The following is a 24,660-nucleotide window of genomic DNA, read 5'->3' as shown; positions in this document are numbered from 1 at the left end:
ATTGAACAACCTGGTAAAACCACCTTGGGCGTCGAGCCTCAAATCACTCTCGCTGTGGAGAATATGGTGCGATGTATTTCCGGCTTGTCGATATAGGCCGGGAACAGTCTGCGCCGTCGGATGCTGAGCCTTGACAAGTCCCACCTGAAACGTTAAGAATCCCTCTCGTGATCACACCGTCCTTTATACCCTTCGTTGCGCATTCAATAATCCGTAATAAATTCGAAAAAGCCGAAGCCGTAATCTAGTCAAGCCGGCTGAAGAGCTCGCAGACTCTAGAATTTTGAAAAATTAAATTCACAATCTCACTATCGATTATCTGTAATAACCGGTGCCGTTTCGCCTTTGCCGATGCATCGACACGCACCGTTCGTGGAAATGACAACTAGGGAAAATCGATCGGAAGCGCAGAGGTTTCGCGATATGATTCAAATCGGATTAGCGGTCATACGATATGGAAAAACGATGCTCTCAATTAACGTGCGACGCATAAGCGGTGGCATTTCAAGCGCGTAGTATATCATGAAAACACTAATTTATTGCCCCCGAACGTGACCAACCATTTTGGGGAATTAGGGGTGATTATTTGAGTCTCTCTTTTTTCTCTGCCTACCTTTTCCTCCCTAGGAGCCCAAAGCCATGACAACCTTTGTCTCCACTCCTCGCAGATGCTCCACACGTTTCTAGCTCCCCATTGCCAGCCCACGCGATATCTGTAATCGTTATATCATACCGGCGTTAATTCCAGTTTCCAACAATCGTTGTCAACGTCAGCGATAAAAATTTGTCGGATACTCGAACGAACGCGGTGTAGATGAGCTTCGAGTGCGCTCGAGAATATCACAATCATGCGTTGCGTGGGTAAAATAAATCATGGTGAAACTCGATTGCGTCGCGCAACCCTTGAAAAAAAAAAAAAAAAGAAAAGAAAAAAAAAAAGAACCGTGAAAATCTACCCTTAGATCTATCCTTACCTTCTACAAATCACCAAGGCAATTCCTGCGGCTACAAAAACTACCAGGGCAACGCCCAGACCCGTTAAAGTCCAGCCCATTTTTGACCTGAAACAAGTAAGAGAGAAAAAAAAAATAAAAATAGCGGAAAATGATTCACCCTGTGAAAGATTAAGTAGGCCGAAGCGGACCGACGAAGGCAAGGTTACATCGTTAACGTCGCGTTCGGAATGTCTTACACGACATTCAAGACGGGAAATAAGCGTCAAACTCCCTTCTAACACCCCCTCTATTTTCCTTGCCGACGTCGCCAACCTACCCTGGATCTTAATTCAGATTCCTGTGATCGGTCGCGACTTTTTTTCCGCCAATTGGTGTCCTTCTCATTTTTTGCTCTACGGATCTTTCGGCGTACAGCTTCGTCGATCAGCCGACGCGGGATTTACCCTCGTTCACAATTACAGTACCTAATCCTGCTTCGAAGGGTATACCTAAAGAGCGTTACCGTGAAAAGATCCTAATCCTATATTATAGTCCTCCTCGACGCGTATTACTGAATTCAACGTATTTTACCATATTGCGTAATTTTAGCCGACATAGGTACGACATTTCAAAAAAAATTTCAAAAGTAATTACTCGGGAGTGGAGAAAAATCGATGTGTGAATTCATCGGTTCTTCGCAATTCCGCGAGCAAACCCGATGCTCTAGAAAAGGGCAATACGGTGCAGTTTAAATACGATCGTTCAGGGCGCTTTGATGTGACTTTAGAAATCCCTCGCTTTGACGCAGACGCCACGAGAGCACCTGTTCGCAATGTTTGATACAAACAGCTATACGAACATCTTCAAAATCACGGAAGTGCCTCGAAGATAGGAGGCATTTACCATCGGCTCATTATTTGTAATACCATACTTTGGCAGCAATCAACTACTAGACGAGAATGTTCAAAGGAGAAGTAGAACGAACAAGGGTGAATTACGGCTGAACCGTAGAAGGATAATAGTTGTAACATTACGGTACGAAATAGTCGCGACGTTGCATTAAAAACCCGTTTACCGCTATCAAGTTAATCAGGCAGACAGAGATCGATCAGTCGTCGTCTATGACGGATGTCTCATCCCTGTGTTTGGTCGTGTTTCTAAATTAATGTAATTCCCTGTCCTTATTTGGTATGGAAGGAAGACTCAATATTCGATTCGCGCGATGTTTCACTGAACGTTTTGACCCTGAAAAGGCATGAATTTGTAATATTGAAGTATCTGTGACCTGTAGAGCGCCGTGAGTGGTGCAATTATGGCACAGTTTATTGGGTCTACCGATTGCAGCGTTGGACGGAACAATTGACGATAACGTGAACGCTTCGGTGTTACTTCGACTTCCTGAGTTCAGAAATTGCTTCTTAAAGATAAAACTGTAACATCGAGAACAACGAGTGTCTTCCCGCCTGGAATTTGAGAGAGGAAAAAAAACCCTCGAAATTAAGATTGCGTTGGTTTACCGCAGTGCACAGAATAGCGAATCGACCGATCGATTGAAAATCGTGTTAAAGCACAAACTGAAATCACATTTTCATTTGATATCATTAAAACGTATGTTACGTGCGTGATTATTTGATAGAATTATTTGATGTAGAAACGGCGTATACACGTCACGATTAATAATATGAACGACATGTCGAGGGAACTTATTAGATTCAGTGACCATCTGCTTTTATTCGTTAGACGAAATGAAACGAAAATTTGACGTGACTCTGTGAAGTAATTCTTGGGAAAAAAGTATTTCCTTTGATCTCCGCTCTCGTGAGCAGTATACGGATATAACAAAGCCTGAAAATTCAAGTATAAAATAATACCGAGAGGTAATTGATTTCACACGAAATTTAAATTATACTGTATGCATATAGGTATGTACGTATACGTACACGTATACGGGTGAATAATGTACATAGGAAACGCGAAAAAGATTACATCGAATGTGTTGAGGGCTTAGCATCCGTACGCCTAATTAAATGCCTCAGCATAAATTCTGGAAAAGGAAAAAGTATGAAACGAAAGGGAAATTCGGAGGGTGGATCGTGATGCTTGAAATCAAAATGGTAAAGACAAAGAATTGGGATTGAAATCTTGGCTACGGTTCCCGGAATACTCCTGGCTCGGATGGTTTGCGAGACGGGTTTTTGACTCTCATGCACAATGGTAGCAATTAGTGGCGTGTAAGACTTGAGCCTCGGGCCAACCACAGGTCCCTCCGCTTTCCTTGCCACCTCTTCACGCCATCTTATTTTTTTGTGCGACAGAGTCACAATACACGGTATCAACCGGTGCAACGATTCAACGGGCTAAAAATATATTCGAAGCATTCCAGACGTCGAAAATACCTCATAATTACACGAATATTTGCATATTATATTCGTGTAATTGTACCTATTTATATATTTTTAATTCGGGCTTTCCTCGATCGATTACTCCCACAATTATTCAACTTAGTTTTCATTTCCAGTACCTACTTCGGTCATTGAGTATAACAAACGAGGTGAAAAATCATGAATAATGCTACACATAATTATCCTTTAAAGAATGACTTTCTTTGATCTTGCTGGGATGGTGTAAGGTTTGAGGTCTCTATAGATAGTTAGCGAGCAATAATTCCAAATACGTAACCAGGGTAATTCTATAGGAGATCTCTACGGAAGGTTGAAATATGGCGGGGGGGGGTATGAGAATACTTGACCTTAACTAGGTCATTCCTGATTGGCCACCCATCTCGAGATGAAACTATGTCAAGGTGAGATTCACGTTGTACTTGCGAATCCCTTTTTCCGGTATTGCATCTGACGGTTCTTTTGACCAGTAATAAGTAAACCGGGTGAATATGAGGAGAATATTACGCGCGGCAATTTTCATCTAAAAGTTCATCATTTTATTCCTAATTTTACGATCGTGGATGAAAAAACAGCCTTTCCATCGCGCAAGCGAACGAACCGAGATGCGGAAAGTTTCCAATCGGCCTCAGGGTGCTTTTCACCATCAGATTTGAAAAATGAATTTCAATTCATCGATGCCAATCTTTACCGAAATATACATATCTAGTTTTGATTTCATCGGTATACTGTGTAAAAAATATACGAAATGACTCGTATAGTTTGCAGATCGATTAAAATATGAACGAAACCGTAAAACGTGCAGTCACAGGAATAGAAAAAAAGAGAGATCGTAGTTCAGGAACGGTTGCAATGAGTTGCCAGGTAGATAAACTAAAAAAATAAATAACACAAGTGGGGGGTATGAACAAACGAACAAAAATCAAAAGTAAAAAAATGAACAAACATATATACATATATTAACACAAAAAAAAATCGAATAAAAAGTAGATATCTATAGTAAAAAAAAATTCTTGGCTACGAGCCACATGGCGCAGCATTGCGCCTAGGAGCAATGAACATTCTCAACTCGAAAGACGTTCGCACGTATTCGGTTTGCCTACCGTGAATCCGAAATGTTTTTTTCTCCTTATTTGTTTTTTCTTTTACTTTTCTATTTTTACACGTTACTACTTTGCTTGTTCAAAACATTTCGTACTTTCGGTAACCAGTTTCAAAGGAGCCCCCACCGTTCCTTCTACTTCCTTCTGAAATGTTTCACACATTTTTCAAAAAATACATGGCCCAGTATAATACCCGAGCTTCATTCCGAGCACTTTGCTTGCCAGCGTATCGTGCCGCTTCCGCTGTTCGCAAATGCAATTCAAAGTTGCCTTTCATACTGTGTAATGTAATTGCCATTGTTCCTTAGCAGAACGCTATGACATCCTGACAACATATATAGAAAAAAATGGATAATATAATAATGATAAGGGGGCATGGGCATGGGTGCAAAGTATACGTCTTCCAACCCTTTTATGGTAGCGTGGAAAATCGATACGTCTACAATATTTTTCTACGTTGCTGTTATTATAACGATCTTGAACCGAGGGTTTTTTTTTTATTTCATTCACCGATAGGATCCAGATTGACGCGTTATAGGGATGAAAAAAAAAAGTGAGCAGATACGATGTGTGCAAATTGAGAAATTATGATTAATGCTCGTATACCGTGACAGCAGCTGGTATCACGTGATCGTGAGGAAAAATTATTTGAGAAAAATTTATGAGCGAACGAGAAGAAAAAAAACTCATCTTATTTCGTGAGGAGACGACGGAAACGATTACGCAAATATATACGAGGTGAATAATGCAGTAATTTATCTGATTCCGATTGTGATTATTCTTTTCTTTTAATTTCGTACGAACGAGCCATGAACGTAGACCAGGTCAAAGTTTCTGTATTAAAAAGATAGAAAGATTCCTCTGAAGTTTGTCTCAAAGCAGTATACGGAAAAAGTCATCAAAAGGGGTCAATAAAAAAACAAGGAAAAGTTTTCTTTCTGCTATAAACTCCTATATACTTTCGATTACCAACAGACCACCCGCTAGATGGGTTTAATATAGCCTAGGCTTGCATGGTATTCCGAGCCCGCCGCATTCTCGTCTCATCCCCCACGGACTGTGGGTGAAAATCACCCGGTCTCCTACTCCACCCCCGGATCGGGAGTCCTATGAGGAAAATGGTGAGGGATAAGAATGGAAAGGATGTGGAAAAAGGACGGGGCACAATTCCCTAGGCTATTGGTATACACTGCAGCAGAAATAAAAATGTGCAGGTATACCGCACGTATTATAAATATATATATTCAAATATCTATTTATCCGAATGCACAGATGGGTGTATATAATTTACGTTGTGCACCTCGTCATACAGGAAGGCATACATTACTAAATTCAGTGAAATTAAGCAGACCGCTAAATGATTCAATTACTTTGGTTATTGGATTCTAAAAGCGGTAAAAACATCGGAGGCCGTATCCTTCCTTTTCGTTAGACTTGTATGAAACGATTCTGATGACGGTGAGTAACGTTGAATCCTTGCGTAGGTGGTTGTATTACGTGCTAAAAATTGCACTGGCAACGTACAAATGATGCTAACAGATCACGTACACGTGGCAACTAAATTGCTCGAGAATTTGAATTTCTCGTCTTTTATCTATCACGCGAATCTGCAGCGGCGATCCAAAGGTATTCATTGAATTTCATCATCGATCGAATGTGACGTGTGAATTATGTTGTGGATATCGGTAAACGATTGAAATTTTTTTTTGTTTGGCGAACGATAAGTAGCCTCGGGTGAATATAACATTGAATTGAAATATTTCTTGAGTTAATCTTTCGATACACAGCCGGACGGGTAGCAAATTTATTTTTCCTTCCGTGAGCATAATAATCCAGCCGTGAATGAATTTTGTAAAATATTGAACCGCGAGTTACGCGATTTAACTCAAGTTAACCCCCCAGAAGCCTTATATTTCATATTTCCTTGTTCTCTCTCTGGCCCCCTACTCCTCCCTCGGCGGCGCTTTCCATGTGCCGGAAATATTTAGTCTTCGTTTAAGTCCAACCATTAGGGATTTTCTTTGCCGTTCTTGACGGACAATTATTTCACCGCGATGTCAAGACCATTTATAACAATCAGGCTTTGTCGCAAGTTTGTTTAAAATCCCTTATTTATCATAAATATATATGACGTACGTACATACCCCGCTGGTGCAATGCGCCGCGGTATACACGACTGCCTATACTGCAAAGAAACTCTGCCAATTTTATCAAAGCTTTAAAATAATTCTCAATCTTGACAAGGTCGACACTTTACGCAGCCTTCTCATTCCACCCTCCGTAAAGCACCTGCACAGCTTGCCTATGCTAAAAACTCTGACGAAACTAATAAATTCTTTTGGATAAACTTTTTTGACAAATATTCTCGTGCGCGCCTTACAAACAGCTACGGGTCTATCGCGTTTACAGTTCCACTTTGTACCATGAGAAAAACCTCGAATAAATCTTATATTTACTTCGCTACAAGTGACGGATATGCCGCAAAATTTCGTTTCCGATTATCAGAAGAATTCTTTATTTGACCCTCTTGAAGAATCTTCAAACCAAATTCCAGCGTCACGTTTATTAAACTTTGCGGGGCAGTATTCTGTTTTTTTTTTTTCTTTGCCATCCAATCTTTAAAACTCCCACCGATCGATGGCTCACGTCCGACAAACTTCATTCGGATGACAGTACCGCAGGTTACATCTTTAAAGATTTTCTATTAAATTTAAGTGCCTCATCTCCGACCCGACTGACGAGCTCGGGCATCAACATCACCGGAATTTTTCCCCTCGTTTGATAAGTGAAAGTAAGTAAAATCAAATCAACCCATTCGAAGTCGAAGCACATCCGTTTGCCCCGCGGGAGATTTGCGTCAAACGTAAACTCATTCCCTTTCAATACTCCGTTGCAATTATTGTAGATGGTGAAAAATTATACGCGGTACATTGACCAGCGGGTCAATGGAGCTCCGAAATCTAGGTGACACCTTATCACGTTACGACACCGAGTTGATGATATCGCGTTAATGTTGACCACCTTATGAGCATCTTTTCGAAAATCTGCACATAAATTTTTCCATACAACGTAAGACGTGAAAAGTATTTTCGTCGAAATACGAGGTCATAAAAATTGCATGACGTACAAAACTGGATTGTACCGTTCCAGCAATCGGATGTTACATCGAGCTAACATTTGCCCTCTTATTTAATAATTTATACCCACCTAAAAATTCATTCCATTCGCGGATCGCGAACACGATCACGATGAGGTGGAATACGAGATGTGGAAAGTTCTGCCTGCAACTGTGCATCGTTAAATTCAAAATTGTGAACTGCACCGTGCAGGTACCATATAAAGTGATGGAATATGCAACGGGTTGTCGGATAGAATATAGTTCGAAAGTTCAAAGTGTTATCATTCGTGTGTGAGCCACACATCGTCGTTCTTTTAACCACACCGGGTCAGTCTCACCTATCGATTGATTTTTTAAATCCTTTTAAAACGTGGGCAAGTGTAAAGCTAATAGTGGTCGGGTCAGATAATAGGATAGTATTCAACAAGTAACGAAGCGCTACGATCGTCTGGCTGATTGGTAACTCGACGTTTGTACTATCAGATCTCGAGCGTCCGGGGTTGACTGAATTTAAACCATAGAATCGCGATAAAAGGAGCCAAAACCAGGTGCTTCTATTCTCCCTCCATCGAAATCGAATTTGGTTGGTAAACCTACATCATCGAGACAGAAATTGTCCGAAGTGAAAGCGATCCGGGGAGGCTCGAGTTCCACTTGATCTCACGCTCAGATCCATTATTGGCTTTGTTCCGGTGAACCGTGGAAGAACACAACTGGACGAAACGATCAGATACCTGGCATTGCGACGATCCGTGCGCATCTACGAATCGTTGGGAAATGTCATAAAATTTTCCATCGTCGATCGACCCGTGAATTTTCAATTATAGAAACACCGGTGGGTGAAAATTCTACCCCGTCTACACCGTTTTTTTTTTTTATTTCTTGATAACGAAAAACATTTTCATCTCAACGGAGAGCGACGATCTGCCAAAGCGAGACACTCGTCCAACTTGAATTCGATCGAAGATTAGCCACCTTTGTCGAGTGTTCAGTGTTTCGAGGCATCTGACGATAAGTTATTCGTTGAAAAGTCGTCGATGCTGCGTGAAGATAAATTCCAAAGAGACGCGCAACTGAATGAATTTTAACGTTACAATCGCTTACAGAACTAATCATTTCTCTACCATCGAGAATCCCTGCGGGAGGTTTATTTTAGTTTCACCTAAAACCAAGGGCAAGTCAATCTCGATATACCTTGTTCAAACTCATTTCTCAAACTTTGAATCAACTTTGATTGGATATAGGTATACGCACTTGAACGGTAATCAATTTTCGTAACTTAACTCAGAGTTACCGTAACCGCTGCAATTCAAACCATCGACTATACTATATCATTAATTACTAACTACGTATGTGCGTCTTGTGCAACTGACTGGATCGTATTACATCACCGGTACATCGATTATTGTTCATTTTACCATCGAGCTAGGAATAAGTCTCGACGAGATATTACCATTTTTTCACACTCCAGGGCGACGAATCGATCAAATTCAGGTTGAATCGGTTACAGGTATTGATCAAACGGCATTGTGTCGGAGAATCGGTATCATTAGGTTGGAACGTGTTGAATAATTTAGTGTACGACTAACTCTTTGATCTTTCAACCGCAGTTAGCCATCGAGTGGTCTACTGAACCGCAGAACGTGCAGTGAACAACAATCGAGTATATCCGTGCAAGAAATGATGTTCTAGAATCACATTGTTCATCGGAAAGTACGTGATACCGTCCCTCGGTAATCACGTGCAGCCTACCCTAAGCTTATTCTGATTCCTTTTAGAAAACGTTCTCTGCAGATCCAGAAGGGTGGATATAAAAGCTCTGGGCAACGCCAACGCGACGTTGTATGACAGAAACTTCTAACAATGAGTTGAAACATCTTTGCTATGGTTATCAAAGTGTATCTCTGGAAAAGTAGAACGCGCCTTCCAACGGGTCTGTTTCGTTACGTTGTACATACATGTACAACGTACACTCGGTGATGCAGGTGTATATTTCATTTCTTCCCTCGAGCAGCGTTGCAATATACACCGCGACGTACCAATACATACGTAGGAGCGGTGGCACCTGCTGTTTTTCGTCACCAGAAAACCAGGGAAGGGGAGGGAAGAGGGAAAAAGAGTGTCTATGGGTGAAGCTTTACCAATCAATTCGTGAATCTATTGAATGATGGACGATGCTTCAGAATGTCTCGCGATCAGGTACAGATATAGAAGCGCACCCCTTTCTCGTACCCATCAACCTTAACAGACAGATGTCAGGGGTAAATTGAGCGACAGATAATTACGTGCTGATTGTAATTCGCGACTCCGATCTGTTCAACCTGAATACATGTATGGTTGAGTTGAATGTTCGAAGATGAGCGAGTGAATATACAGTCCACGTGTGATGTTTCAATTTTTCAAACGTACGGTTCCGGGTTTTGGTTTTTTTCTTTTTTTTTCTTTTTTTCTTCTACACCGTCAACGTTGACCTCCGTGCAAGATTTCGAACCGTTTTTATTGAGGTCACGGTAACCAAAATTTGGCCAAAGTGAAGATGTAAATTTTTTTAAATATGCTTCGTATCGACGTAACTCTTCACTGGTCGAGAAGAAGCTCCGGTATACCGGAAAACCAATACCCACCTAAAACTAGGGGTCTTTGTCTACCAGCTCATACACTCAACTGCCAATATATCTGGTCGAGTCCAGCGGTCGAGCCTCAGGGCGTACAAACCGTTGTGTAGCACATCGCGTACGTATATACCACACTCATGCGCATCAGGTATATCAGGTTGTATGGTTCTCGTATAGATATATTGGATGCCATATCTCGAGGACTATGTATAAATAAACTTGAATATTCCTGCGGTATCAAAAGTTTGAAGTAGCCGTTCTTAACCGGGGTTTGATAACGTAATAAACTCGAGTCCGTTCGAGATGATGTTATCTCGTACAGTTGACAGTTCACGGCTGCTTAAATATTCTACATCACATATTGACCAAAATTTTGTAAGGAAAAACGACAAGGCGATACCTAGGAATATCAAAAAGTGTGTGAAAAGAAATGATTCTTTTCAAAAATCGGAATGTCATTGTGCCTCGTGTGGTATCCGGGTAAAAGAGCGAGGGCATTTTATTTCTTGAAAATCTTTCGTTATTCGATGATCAACGGTGGATGTTGTTTCATGGAAAGAAAACATCGGGTCTTGCGCGTAACGTGCTCGCGTTTAGAGTTAAGAGTTCGAATCGAAGAAGGTGAAATGAAAAGAACGAAATATCAGAAATCGAGAGATTAAGAGCGCGGGGTGGTAGAGATGAATGCGATGTATTGATTTTGTCCAAGAACCTTTGAAATATTTTTACCTCCAAGTTTTTCAATGCTGCATATAAATTGTTTGGCTAAACCGGTGAAATCGGTTGATGAAAAGATTAAAAGAATCCGTTAAAGCTTCGCTCGAGTAAGTATGAATTGATCAATTATTGAATATATTATCGAATCACCGTCAATTTTTGGCGGAAATGAAAGAGTGGGTGAATTGTTCTACAGTTGTCCCGAAGAAGCTTTGCCTGGATCATGGATTGCGACGAATCGAAGTGGGTCTACGACTAGAACCAATCGATATGTCTCATAATTTTTCTGCTCCCAACAGCGAATAATTGATGATCACTCGATCAATTGCACGAGTAGATGATTTTGGCTTTCAGATTTTGATTTCAGAGCTGTTTATACGTGAGATTGCCCTTGAAAAGCCAAAAAAAAAATCGATTTTTAAACCAAGAGTAAAGTAGTTTATAAATTGATTGTATTACACTTTTCTTACGTATTTTGACCTCAGAAATCCGAATCTGGGAGAAAAATTGATCTATCTATAAAATTGACCGAGTTATCGCCAATTTTCAACTTTTTGGGGTAAAGAATGAAAAATTGATTTTTTGGTCTATCTTAGTGTAATTTGAGCTCAAAAATCCGAATCCGGAGGAAAAATGAATCTATCTGCAAGAATAACCTAGTTATCCCTATTTTTTCGCATTTTTTAGCATGAATTTGAGGATATCTCGAAGGAAAAAAAACGTAACTCAATTCGGACAACGGATTCGTGTTCCAGAGGTCAAAATACATTAGGAAAGTGCCATACGATCGATTCTAATCCAAATTCCTGGGTACGAATTACATTCAAATAGACCAGAAAATGAATTTTTTATTCTTGATCCCGAGAAGCTGAAAGTTGGCGATCACTCGGTCAAATTCAGAGATAGATCAATTTTTCTTCCAGAATCGAAATCCTGAGGTCAAAATACTCCGGAATACTGTCATACGATCAATTCGCAAGAAAAAAAAAAATTGGCCCAAAAACCCGACGGGATTTGAACCTGCAAGTTTATCGATTTTTGGGTCAAAAATGAACATTTTTTTTTCTTGGGTTTCGCATGCTATTCCTATGTATTTCGATCTCAGAAATTCGAATCTGAAAGCCAAATTGATCCATCTCTAAAATTGACGGAGTTATCCCCATTTTTTCGCGATTTTTGGCATAAATTTGAGGATATCTCGAAAAGAAGAGATCGAAGCTTGATTTGGACAACGGATTCGTGTTTCTGAGGTCAAAATACATTGGAAAAGAGCCATACGATCAATTCTTATCTGAATTCCTGGGTACGAATTACATTCAAATAGACCAGAAAATGAATCTTTTATTCTTGATCCCGAGAAGCTGAAAGTTGGCGATCACTCGGTCAATTTCAGAGATAGATCAATTTTCCTTCCAGAATCGAAATCCTTAGGTCAAAATACTCCGAAATACTGTCATACGATCAATTCGCAAGAAAAAAAAAAATTGGCCCAAAAACCCGACGGGATTTGAACCTGCAAGTTTATCGATTTTTGGGTCAAAAATGAACATTTTTTTTTCTTGGGTTTCGCATGCTATTCCTATGTATTTCGATCTCAGAAATTCGAATCTGAAAGCCAAATTGATCCATCTCTAAAATTGACGGAGTTATCCCCATTTTTTCGCGATTTTTGGCATAAATTTGAGGATATCTCGAAAAGAAGAGATCGAAGCTTGATTTGGACAACGGATTCGTGTTCCTGAGGTCAAAATACATTGGAAAAGAGCAATACGATCAATTCTTATCTAAATTCCTGGGTACGAATTACATTCAAATAGACCAGAAAATGAATTTTTTATTCTTGATCCCGAGAAGCTGAAAGTTGGCGATCACTCGGTCAATTTCAGAGATAGATCAATTTTCCTTCCAGAATCGAAATCCTGAGGTCAAAATACTCCGGAATACTGTCATACGATCAATTCGCAAGAAAAAAAAAAATTGGCCCAAAAACCCGACGGGATTTGAACCTGCAAGTTTATCGATTTTTGGGTCAAAAATGAACATTTTTTTTTCTTGGGTTTCGCATGCTATTCCTATGTATTTCGATCTCAGAAATTCGAATCTGAAAGCCAAATTGATCCATCTCTAAAATTGACGGAGTTATCCCCATTTTTTCGCGATTTTTGGCATAAATTTGAGGATATCTCGAAAAGAAGAGATCGAAGCTTGATTTGGACAACGGATTCGTGTTTCTGAGGTCAAAATACATTGGAAAAGAGCCATACGATCAATTCTTATCTGAATTCCTGGGTACGAATTACATTCAAATAGACCAGAAAATGAATCTTTTATTCTTGATCCCGAGAAGCTGAAAGTTGGCGATCACTCGGTCAATTTCAGAGATAGATCAATTTTCCTTCCAGAATCGAAATCCTGAGGTCAAAATACTCCGAAATACTGTCATACGATCAATTCGCAAGAAAAAAAAAAATTGGCCCAAAAACCCGACGGGATTTGAACCTGCAAGTTTATCGATTTTTGGGTCAAAAATGAACATTTTTTTTTCTTGGGTTTCGCATGCTATTCCTATGTATTTCGATCTCAGAAATTCGAATCTGAAAGCCAAATTGATCCATCTCTAAAATTGACGGAGTTATCCCCATTTTTTCGCGATTTTTGGCATAAATTTGAGGATATCTCGAAAAGAAGAGATCGAAGCTTGATTTGGACAACGGATTCGTGTTCCTGAGGTCAAAATACATTGGAAAAGAGCAATACGATCAATTCTTATCTAAATTCCTGGGTACGAATTACATTCAAATAGACCAGAAAATGAATTTTTTATTCTTGATCCCGAGAAGCTGAAAGTTGGCGATCACTCGGTCAATTTCAGAGATAGATCAATTTTCCTTCCAGAATCGAAATCCTGAGGTCAAAATACTCCGGAATACTGTCATACGATCAATTCGCAAGAAAAAAAAAAATTGGCCCAAAAACCCGACGGGATTTGAACCTGCAAGTTTATCGATATTTGGGTCAAAAATGAACATTTTTTTTTCTTGGGTTTCGCATGCTATTCCTATGTATTTCGATCTCAGAAATTCGAATCTGAAAGCCAAATTGATCCATCTCTAAAATTGACGGAGTTATCCCCATTTTTTCGCGATTTTTGGCATAAATTTGAGGATATCTCGAAAAGAAGAGATCGAAGCTTGATTTGGACAACGGATTCGTGTTTCTGAGGTCAAAATACATTGGAAAAGAGCCATACGATCAATTCTTATCTAAATTCCTGGGTACGAATTACATTCAAATAGACCAGAAAATGAATTTTTTATTCTTGATCCCGAGAAGCTGAAAGTTGGCGATCACTCGGTCAATTTCAGAGATAGATCAATTTTCCTTCCAGAATCGAAATCCTGAGGTCAAAATACTCCGAAATACTGTCATACGATCAATTCGCAAGAAAAAAAAAAATTGGCCCAAAAACCCGACGGGATTTGAACCTGCAAGTTTATCGATTTTTGGGTCAAAAATGAACATTTTTTTTTCTTGGGTTTCGCATGCTATTCCTATGTATTTCGATCTCAGAAATTCGAATCTAAAAGTCAAATTGATCCATCTCTAAAATTGACGGAGTTATCCCCATTTTTTCGCGATTTTTGGCATAAATTTGAGGAAATCTCGAAAAGAAGAGATCGAAGCTTGATTTGGACAACGGATTCGTGTTCCTGAGGTCAAAATACATTAGAAAAAAGCCATACGATCAATTCTTATCTTAATTCCTGGGTACGAATTACATTCAAATAGGCCAGAAAATGAATTTTTTATTCTCGATCGCGAGAAGCTGAAAGTTGGCGATCACTCGGCCAATTTCAGAGATAGATCAATTTTCCTTCCAGAATCGAAATCCTGAGGTCAAAATACTCCGGAATACTGTCATACGATCAATTCGCAAGAAAAAAAAAAATTGGCCCAAAAACCCGACGGGATTTGAACCTGCAAGTTTATCGATTTTTGGGTCAAAAATGAACATTTTTTTTTCTTGGGTTTCGCATGCTATTCCTATGTATTTCGATCTCAGAAATTCGAATCTGAAAGCCAAATTGATCCATCTCTAAAATTGACGGAGTTATCCCCATTTTTTCGCGATTTTTGGCATAAATTTGAGGATATCTCGAAAAGAAGAGATCGAAGCTTGATTTGGACAACGGATTCGTGTTTCTGAGGTCAAAATACATTGGAAAAGAGCCATACGATCAATTCTTATCTAAATTCCTGGGTACGAATTACATTCAAATAGACCAGAAAATGAATCTTTTATTCTTGATCCCGAGAAGCTGAAAGTTGGCGATCACTCGGTCAATTTCAGAGATAGATCAATTTTCCTTCCAGAATCGAAATCCTGAGGTCAAAATACTCCGAAATACTGTCATACGATCAATTCGCAAGAAAAAAAAAAATTGGCCCAAAAACCCGACGGGATTTGAACATGCAAGTTTATCGATTTTTGGGTCAAAAATGAACATTTTTTTTTCTTGGGTTTCGCATGCTATTCCTATGTATTTCGATCTCAGAAATTCGAATCTGAAAGCCAAATTGATCCATCTCTAAAATTGACGGAGTTATCCCCATTTTTTCGCGATTTTTGGCATAAATTTGAGGATATCTCGAAAAGAAGAGATCGAAGCTTGATTTGGACAACGGATTCGTGTTCCTGAGGTCAAAATACATTGGAAAAGAGCCATACGATCAATTCTTATCTAAATTCCTGGGTACGAATTACATTCAAATAGACCAGAAAATGAATTTTTTATTCTTGATCCCGAGAAGCTGAAAGTTGGCGATCACTCGGTCAAATTCAGAGATAGATCAATTTTTCTTCCAGAATCGAAATCCTGAGGTCAAAATACTCCGGAATACTGTCATACGATCAATTCGCAAGAAAAAAAAAAATTGGCCCAAAAACCCGACGGGATTTGAACCCGTGCAAGTTTATCGATTTTTGGGTCAAAAATGAACATTTTTTTTTCTTGGGTTTCGCATGCTATTCCTATGTATTTCGATCTCAGAAATTCGAATCTGAAAGCCAAATTGATCCATCTCTAAAATTGACGGAGTTATCCCCATTTTTTCGCGATTTTTGGCATAAATTTGAGGATATCTCGAAAAGAAGAGATCGAAGCTTGATTTGGACAACGGATTCGTGTTCCTGAGGTCAAAATACATTAGAAAAAAGCCATACGATCAATTCTTATCTAAATTCCTGGGTACAAATTACATTCAAATAGACCAGAAAATGAATTTTTTATTCTTGATCCCGAGAAGCTGAAAGTTGGCGATCACTCGGTCAATTTCAGAGATAGATCAATTTTCCTTCCAGAATCGAAATCCTGAGGTCAAAATACTCCGGAATACTGTCATACGATCAATTCGCAAGAAAAAAAAAAATTGGCCCAAAAACCCGACGGGATTTGAACCTGCAAGTTTATCGATTTTTGGGTCAAAAATGAACATTTTTTTTTCTTGGGTTTCGCATGCTATTCCTATGTATTTCGATCTCAGAAATTCGAATCTGAAAGCCAAATTGATCCATCTCTAAAATTAACGGAGTTATCCCCATTTTTTCGCGATTTTTGGCATAAATTTGAGGATATCTCGAAAAGAAGAGATCGAAGCTTGATTTGGACAACGGATTCGTGTTCCTGAGGTCAAAATACATTGGAAAAGAGCCATACGATCAATTCTTATCTAAATTCCTGAGTACGAATTACATTCAAATAGACCAGAAAATGAATTTTTTATTCTTGATCCCGAGAAGCTGAAAGTTGGCGATCACTCGGTCAATTTCAGAGATAGATCAATTTTCCTTCCAGAATCGAAATCCTGAGGTCAAAATACTCCGGAATACTGTCATACGATCAATTCGCAAGAAAAAAAAAAATTGGCCCAAAAACCCGACGGGATTTGAACCTGCAAGTTTATCGATTTTTGGGTCAAAAATGAACATTTTTTTTTCTTGGGTTTCGCATGCTATTCCTATGTATTTCGATCTCAGAAATTCGAATCTGAAAGCCAAATTGATCCATCTCTAAAATTAACGGAGTTATCCCCATTTTTTCGCGATTTTTGGCATAAATTTGAGGATATCTCGAAAAGAAGAGATCGAAGCTTGATTTGGACAACGGATTCGTGTTCCTGAGGTCAAAATACATTGGAAAAGAGCCATACGATCAATTCTTATCTAAATTCCTGAGTACGAATTACATTCAAATAGACCAGAAAATGAATTTTTTATTCTTGATCCCGAGAAGCTGAAAGTTGGCGATCACTCGGTCAATTTCAGAGATAGATCAATTTTCCTTCCAGAATCGAAATCCTGAGGTCAAAATACTCCGAAATACTGTCATACGATCAATTCGCAAGAAAAAAAAAAATTGGCCCAAAAACCCGACGGGATTTGAACCTGCAAGTTTATCGATTTTTGGGTCAAAAATGAACATTTTTTTTTCTTGGGTTTCGCATGCTATTCCTATGTATTTCGATCTCAGAAATTCGATTCTGGAAGGAAAATTGATCTATCTCTGAAATTGACGGAGTTATCCCCATTTTTTCGCGATTTTTGGCATAAATTTGAGGATATCTCGAAAAGAAGAGATCGAAGCTTGATTTGGACAACGGATTCGTGTTCCTGAGGTCAAAATACATTAGAAAAAAGCCATACGATCAATTCTTATCTAAATTCCTGGGTACGAATTACATTCAAATAGACCAGAAAATGAATTTATTATTCTTGATCCCGAAAAGCTGAAAGTTGGCGATCACTCGGTCAATTTCAGAGATAGATCAATTTTTCTTCCAGAATCGAAATCCTGAGGTCAAAATACTCCGGAATACTGTCATACGATCAATTCGCAAGAAAAAAAAAAATTGGCCCAAAAACCCGACGGGATTTGAACCTGCAAGTTTATCGATTTTTGGGTCAAAAATGAACATTTTTTTTTCTTGGGTTTCGCATGCTATTCCTATGTATTTCGATCTCAGAAATTCGAATCTGAAAGCCAAATTGATCCATCTCTGAAATTGACGGAGTTATCCCCATTTTTTCGCGATTTTTGGCATAAATTTGAAGATATCTCGAAAAGAAAAGATCGAAGCTTGATTTGGACAACGGATTCGTGTTCCTGAGGTCAAAATACATTGGAAAAGAGCCATACGATCAATTCTTATCTAAATTCCTGGGTACGAATTACATTCAAATAGACCAGAAAATGAATTTTTTATTCTTGATCCCGAGAAGCTGAAAGTTGGCGATCACTCGGTCAATTTCAGAGATAGATCAATTTTCCTTCCAGAATCGAAATCCTGAGGTCAAAATACTCCGGAATACTGTCATACGATCAATTCGCAAGAAAAAAAAAAATTGGCCCAAAAACCCGACGGGATTTGAACCCGTGCAAGTTTATCGATTTTTGGGTCAAAAATGAACATTTTTTTTTCTTGGGTTTCGCATGCTATTCCTATGTATTTCGATCTCAGAAATTCGAATCTGAAAGCCAAATTGATCCATCTCTAAAATTGACGGAGTTATCCCCATTTTTTCGCGATTTTTGGCATAAATTTGAGGATATCTCGAAAAGAAGAGATCGAAGCTTGATTTGGACAACGGATTCGTGTTCCTGAGGTCAAAATACATTAGAAAAAAGCCATACGATCAATTCTTATCTAAATTCCTGGGTACAAATTACATTCAAATAGACCAGAAAATGAATTTTTTATTCTTGATCCCGAGAAGCTGAAAGTTGGCGATCACTCGGTCAATTTCAGAGATAGATCAATTTTCCTTCCAGAATCGAAATCCTGAGGTCAAAATACTCCGGAATACTGTCATACGATCAATTCGCAAGAAAAAAAAAAATTGGCCCAAAAACCCGACGGGATTTGAACCTGCAAGTTTATCGATTTTTGGGTCAAAAATGAACATTTTTTTTTCTTGGGTTTCGCATGCTATTCCTATGTATTTCGATCTCAGAAATTCGAATCTGAAAGCCAAATTGATCCATCTCTAAAATTAACGGAGTTATCCCCATTTTTTCGCGATTTTTGGCATAAATTTGAGGATATCTCGAAAGGAAGAGATCGAAGCTTGATTTGGACAACGGATTCGTGTTCCTGAGGTCAAAATACATTGGAAAAGAGCCATACGATCAATTCTTATCTAAATTCCTGAGTACGAATTACATTCAAATAGACCAGAAAATGAATTTTTTATTCTTGATCCCGAGAAGCTGAAAGTTGGCGATCACTCGGTCAATTTCAGAGATAGATCAATTTTCCTTCCAGAATCGAAATCCTGAGGTCAAAATACTCCGGAATACTGTCATACGATCAATTCGCAAGAAAAAAAAAAATTGGCCCAAAAACCCGACGGGATTTGAACCTGCAAGTTTATCGATTTTTGGGTCAAAAATGAACATTTTTTTTTCTTGGGTTTCGCATGCTATTCCTATGTATTTCGATCTCAGAAATTCGAATCTGAAAGCCAAATTGATCCATCTCTAAAATTGACGGAGTTATCCCCATTTTTTCGCGATTTTTGGCATAAATTTGAGGATATCTCGAAAGGAAGAGATCGAAGCTTGATTTGGACAACGGATTCGTGTTCCTGAGGTCAAAATACATTGGAAAAGAGCCATACGATCAATTCTTATCTAAATTCCTGAGTACGAATTACATTCAAATAGACCAGAAAATGAATTTTTTATTCTTGATCCCGAGAAGCTGAAAGTTGGCGATCACTCGGTCAATTTCAGAGATAGATCAATTTTCCTTCCAGAATCGAAATCCTGAGGTCAAAATACTCCGAAATACTGTCATACGATCAATTCGCAAGAAAAAAAAAAATTGGCCCAAAAACCCGACGGGATTTGAACCTGCAAGTTTATCGATTTTTGGGTCAAAAATGAACATTTTTTTTTCTTGGGTTTCGCATGCTATTCCTATGTATTTCGATCTCAGAAATTCGAATCTGGAAGCCAAATTGATCCATCTCTAAAATTGACGGAGTTATCCCCATTTTTTCGCGATTTTTGGCATAAATTTGAGGATATCTCGAAAAGAAGAGATCGAAGCTTGATTTGGACAACGGATTCGTGTTCCTGAGGTCAAAATACATTAGAAAAAAGCCATACGATCAATTCTTATCTAAATTCCTGGGTACGAATTACATTCAAATAGACCAGAAAATGAATTTATTATTCTTGATCCCGAAAAGCTGAAAGTTGGCGATCACTCGGTCAATTTCAGAGATAGATCAATTTTTCTTCCAGAATCGAAATCCTGAGGTCAAAATACTCCGGAATACTGTCATACGATCAATTCGCAAGAAAAAAAAAAATTGGCCCAAAAACCCGACGGGATTTGAACCTGCAAGTTTATCGATTTTTGGGTCAAAAATGAACATTTTTTTTTCTTGGGTTTCGCATGCTATTCCTATGTATTTCGATCTCAGAAATTCGAATCTGAAAGCCAAATTGATCCATCTCTGAAATTGACGGAGTTATCCCCATTTTTTCGCGATTTTTGGCATAAATTTGAAGATATCTCGAAAAGAAAAGATCGAAGCTTGATTTGGACAACGGATTCGTGTTCCTGAGGTCAAAATACATTGGAAAAGAGCCATACGATCAATTCTTATCTAAATTCCTGGGTACGAATTACATTCAAATAGACCAGAAAATGAATTTTTTATTCTTGATCCCGAGAAGCTGAAAGTTGGCGATCACTCGGTCAATTTCAGAGATAGATCAATTTTCCTTCCAGAATCGAAATCCTGAGGTCAAAATACTCCGGAATACTGTCATACGATCAATTCGCAAGAAAAAAAAAAATTGGCCCAAAAACCCGACGGGATTTGAACCTGCAAGTTTATCGATTTTTGGGTCAAAAATGAACATTTTTTTTTCTTGGGTTTCGCATGCTATTCCTATGTATTTCGATCTCAGAAATTCGAATCTGAAAGCCAAATTGATCCATCTCTAGAATTGACCGAGTTATCCCCATTTTTTCGCGATTTTTGGCATAAATTTGAGGATATCTCGTAAAGAAGAGATCGAAGCTTGATTTGGACAACGGATTCGTGTTCCCGAGGTCAAAATACATTAGAGAAATGCCATACGATCAATTCTTATCTAAATTCCTGGGTACGAATTACATTCAAATAGACCAGAAAATGAATTTTTTATTCTTGATCCCGAGAAGCTGAAAGTTGGCGATCACTCGGTCAAATTCAGAGATAGATCAATTTTCCTTCCAGAATCGAAATCCTGAGGTCAAAATACTCCGGAATACTGTCATACGATCAATTCGCAAGAAAAAAAAAAATTGGCCCAAAAACCGGACGGGATTTGAACCTGCAAGTTTATCGATTTTTGGGTCAAAAATGAACATTTTTTTTTCTTGGGTTTCGCATGCTATTCCTATGTATTTCGATCTCAGAAATTCGAATCTGAAAGCCAAATTGATCCATCTCTAAAATTGACGGAGTTATCCCCATTTTTTCGCGATTTTTGGCATAAATTTGAGGATATCTCGAAAAGAAGAGATCGAAGCTTGATTTGGACAACGGATTCGTGTTTCTGAGGTCAAAATACATTGGAAAAGAGCCATACGATCAATTCTTATCTAAATTCCTGGGTACGAATTACATTCAAATAGACCAGAAAATGAATTTTTTATTCTTGATCCCGAGAAGCTGAAAGTTGGCGATCACTCGGTCAATTTCAGAGATAGATCAATTTTCCTTCCAGAATCGAAATCCTGAGGTCAAAATACTCCGAAATACTGTCATACGATCAATTCGCAAGAAAAAAAAAAATTGGCCCAAAAACCCGACGGGATTTGAACCTGCAAGTTTATCGATTTTTGGGTCAAAAATGAACATTTTTTTTTCTTGGGTTTCGCATGCTATTCCTATGTATTTCGATCTCAGAAATTCGAATCTAAAAGCCAAATTGATCCATCTCTAAAATTGACGGAGTTATCCCCATTTTTTCGCGATTTTTGGCATAAATTTGAGGAAATCTCGAAAAGAAGAGATCGAAGCTTGATTTGGACAACGGATTCGTGTTCCTGAGGTCAAAATACATTAGAAAAAAGCCATACGATCAATTCTTATCTTAATTCCTGGGTACGAATTACATTCAAATAGGCCAGAAAATGAATTTTTTATTCTCGATCGCGAGAAGCTGAAAGTTGGCGATCACTCGGCCAATTTCAGAGATAGATCAATTTTCCTTCCAGAATCGAAATCCTGAGGTCAAAATACTCCGGAATACTGTCATACGATCAATTCGCAAGAAAAAAAAAAATTGGCCCAAAAACCCGACGGGATTTGAACCTGCAAGTTTATCGATTTTTGGGTCAAAAATGAACATTTTTTTTTCTTGGGTTTCGCATGCTATTCCTATGTATTTCGATCTCAGAAATTCGAATCTGAAAGCCAAATTGATCCATCTCTAAAATTGACGGAGTTATCCCCATTTTTTCGCGATTTTTGGCATAAATTTGAGGATATCTCGAAAAGAAGAGATCGAAGCTTGATTTGGACAACGGATTCGTGTTTCTGAGGTCAAAATACATTGGAAAAGAGCCATACGATCAATTCTTATCTAAATTCCTGGGTACGAATTACATTCAAATAGACCAGAAAATGAATCTTTTATTCTTGATCCCGAGAAGCTGAAAGTTGGCGATCACTCGGTCAATTTCAGAGATAGATCAATTTTCCTTCCAGAATCGAAATCCTGAGGTCAAAATACTCCGAAATACTGTCATACGATCAATTCGCAAGAAAAAAAAAAATTGGCCCAAAAACCCGACGGGATTTGAACATGCAAGTTTATCGATTTTTGGGTCAAAAATGAACATTTTTTTTTCTTGGGTTTCGCATGCTATTCCTATGTATTTCGATCTCAGAAATTCGAATCTGAAAGCCAAATTGATCCATCTCTAAAATTGACGGAGTTATCCCCATTTTTTCGCGATTTTTGGCATAAATTTGAGGATATCTCGAAAAGAAGAGATCGAAGCTTGATTTGGACAACGGATTCGTGTTCCTGAGGTCAAAATACATTGGAAAAGAGCCATACGATCAATTCTTATCTAAATTCCTGGGTACGAATTACATTCAAATAGACCAGAAAATGAATTTTTTATTCTTGATCCCGAGAAGCTGAAAGTTGGCGATCACTCGGTCAAATTCAGAGATAGATCAATTTTTCTTCCAGAATCGAAATCCTGAGGTCAAAATACTCCGGAATACTGTCATACGATCAATTCGCAAGAAAAAAAAAAATTGGCCCAAAAACCCGACGGGATTTGAACCCGTGCAAGTTTATCGATTTTTGGGTCAAAAATGAACATTTTTTTTTCTTGGGTTTCGCATGCTATTCCTATGTATTTCGATCTCAGAAATTCGAATCTGAAAGCCAAATTGATCCATCTCTAAAATTGACGGAGTTATCCCCATTTTTTCGCGATTTTTGGCATAAATTTGAGGATATCTCGAAAAGAAGAGATCGAAGCTTGATTTGGACAACGGATTCGTGTTCCTGAGGTCAAAATACATTAGAAAAAAGCCATACGATCAATTCTTATCTAAATTCCTGGGTACAAATTACATTCAAATAGACCAGAAAATGAATTTTTTATTCTTGATCCCGAGAAGCTGAAAGTTGGCGATCACTCGGTCAATTTCAGAGATAGATCAATTTTCCTTCCAGAATCGAAATCCTGAGGTCAAAATACTCCGGAATACTGTCATACGATCAATTCGCAAGAAAAAAAAAAATTGGCCCAAAAACCCGACGGGATTTGAACCTGCAAGTTTATCGATTTTTGGGTCAAAAATGAACATTTTTTTTTTCTTGGGTTTCGCATGCTATTCCTATGTATTTCGATCTCAGAAATTCGAATCTGAAAGCCAAATTGATCCATCTCTAAAATTAACGGAGTTATCCCCATTTTTTCGCGATTTTTGGCATAAATTTGAGGATATCTCGAAAAGAAGAGATCGAAGCTTGATTTGGACAACGGATTCGTGTTCCTGAGGTCAAAATACATTGGAAAAGAGCCATACGATCAATTCTTATCTAAATTCCTGAGTACGAATTACATTCAAATAGACCAGAAAATGAATTTTTTATTCTTGATCCCGAGAAGCTGAAAGTTGGCGATCACTCGGTCAATTTCAGAGATAGATCAATTTTCCTTCCAGAATCGAAATCCTGAGGTCAAAATACTCCGGAATACTGTCATACGATCAATTCGCAAGAAAAAAAAAAATTGGCCCAAAAACCCGACGGGATTTGAACCTGCAAGTTTATCGATTTTTGGGTCAAAAATGAACATTTTTTTTTCTTGGGTTTCGCATGCTATTCCTATGTATTTTGATCTCAGAAATTCGAATCTGAAAGCCAAATTGATCCATCTCTAAAATTGACGGAGTTATCCCCATTTTTTCGCGATTTTTGGCATAAATTTGAGGATATCTCGAAAAGAAGAGATCGAAGCTTGATTTGGACAACGGATTCGTGTTCCTGAGGTCAAAATACATTGGAAAAGAGCCATACGATCAATTCTTATCTAAATTCCTGGGTACGAATTACATTCAAATAGACCAGAAAATGAATTTTTTATTCTTGATCCCGAGAAGCTGAAAGTTGGCGATCACTCGGTCAAATTCAGAGATAGATCAATTTTTCTTCCAGAATCGAAATCCTGAGGTCAAAATAC

The 24,660-nt window shown here is 38.4% G+C and overlaps 1 protein-coding gene across 2 annotated transcripts in view; it reads right to left on the bottom strand.

The window, feature by feature from the left end:
- The window catches only part of LOC105684151, a 59,679-nt gene that overhangs the window by 10,326 nt on the left and 24,693 nt on the right, over positions 1-24,660 (bottom strand). For both annotated transcript variants that reach the window (XM_048655069.1, XM_048655070.1), the window contains exons 2-4: positions 975-1,061; positions 614-713; positions 11-144 (exon numbers count right to left, since the gene is read on the bottom strand). In XM_048655069.1, coding sequence (XP_048511026.1) covers positions 11-144; positions 614-713; positions 975-1,054 — 314 coding nt within the window. In that variant the 5' untranslated portion in view covers positions 1,055-1,061. The remainder of the gene's footprint in view (positions 1-10; positions 145-613; positions 714-974; positions 1,062-24,660) is intronic.

Source organism: Athalia rosae, chromosome 5, assembly GCF_917208135.1.
Source record: "Athalia rosae chromosome 5, iyAthRosa1.1, whole genome shotgun sequence".
In the NCBI taxonomy this organism is placed as follows: Eukaryota; Metazoa; Arthropoda; class Insecta; order Hymenoptera; family Athaliidae; genus Athalia; species Athalia rosae.
This window is presented reverse-complemented; position numbering and strand designations above follow the sequence as displayed.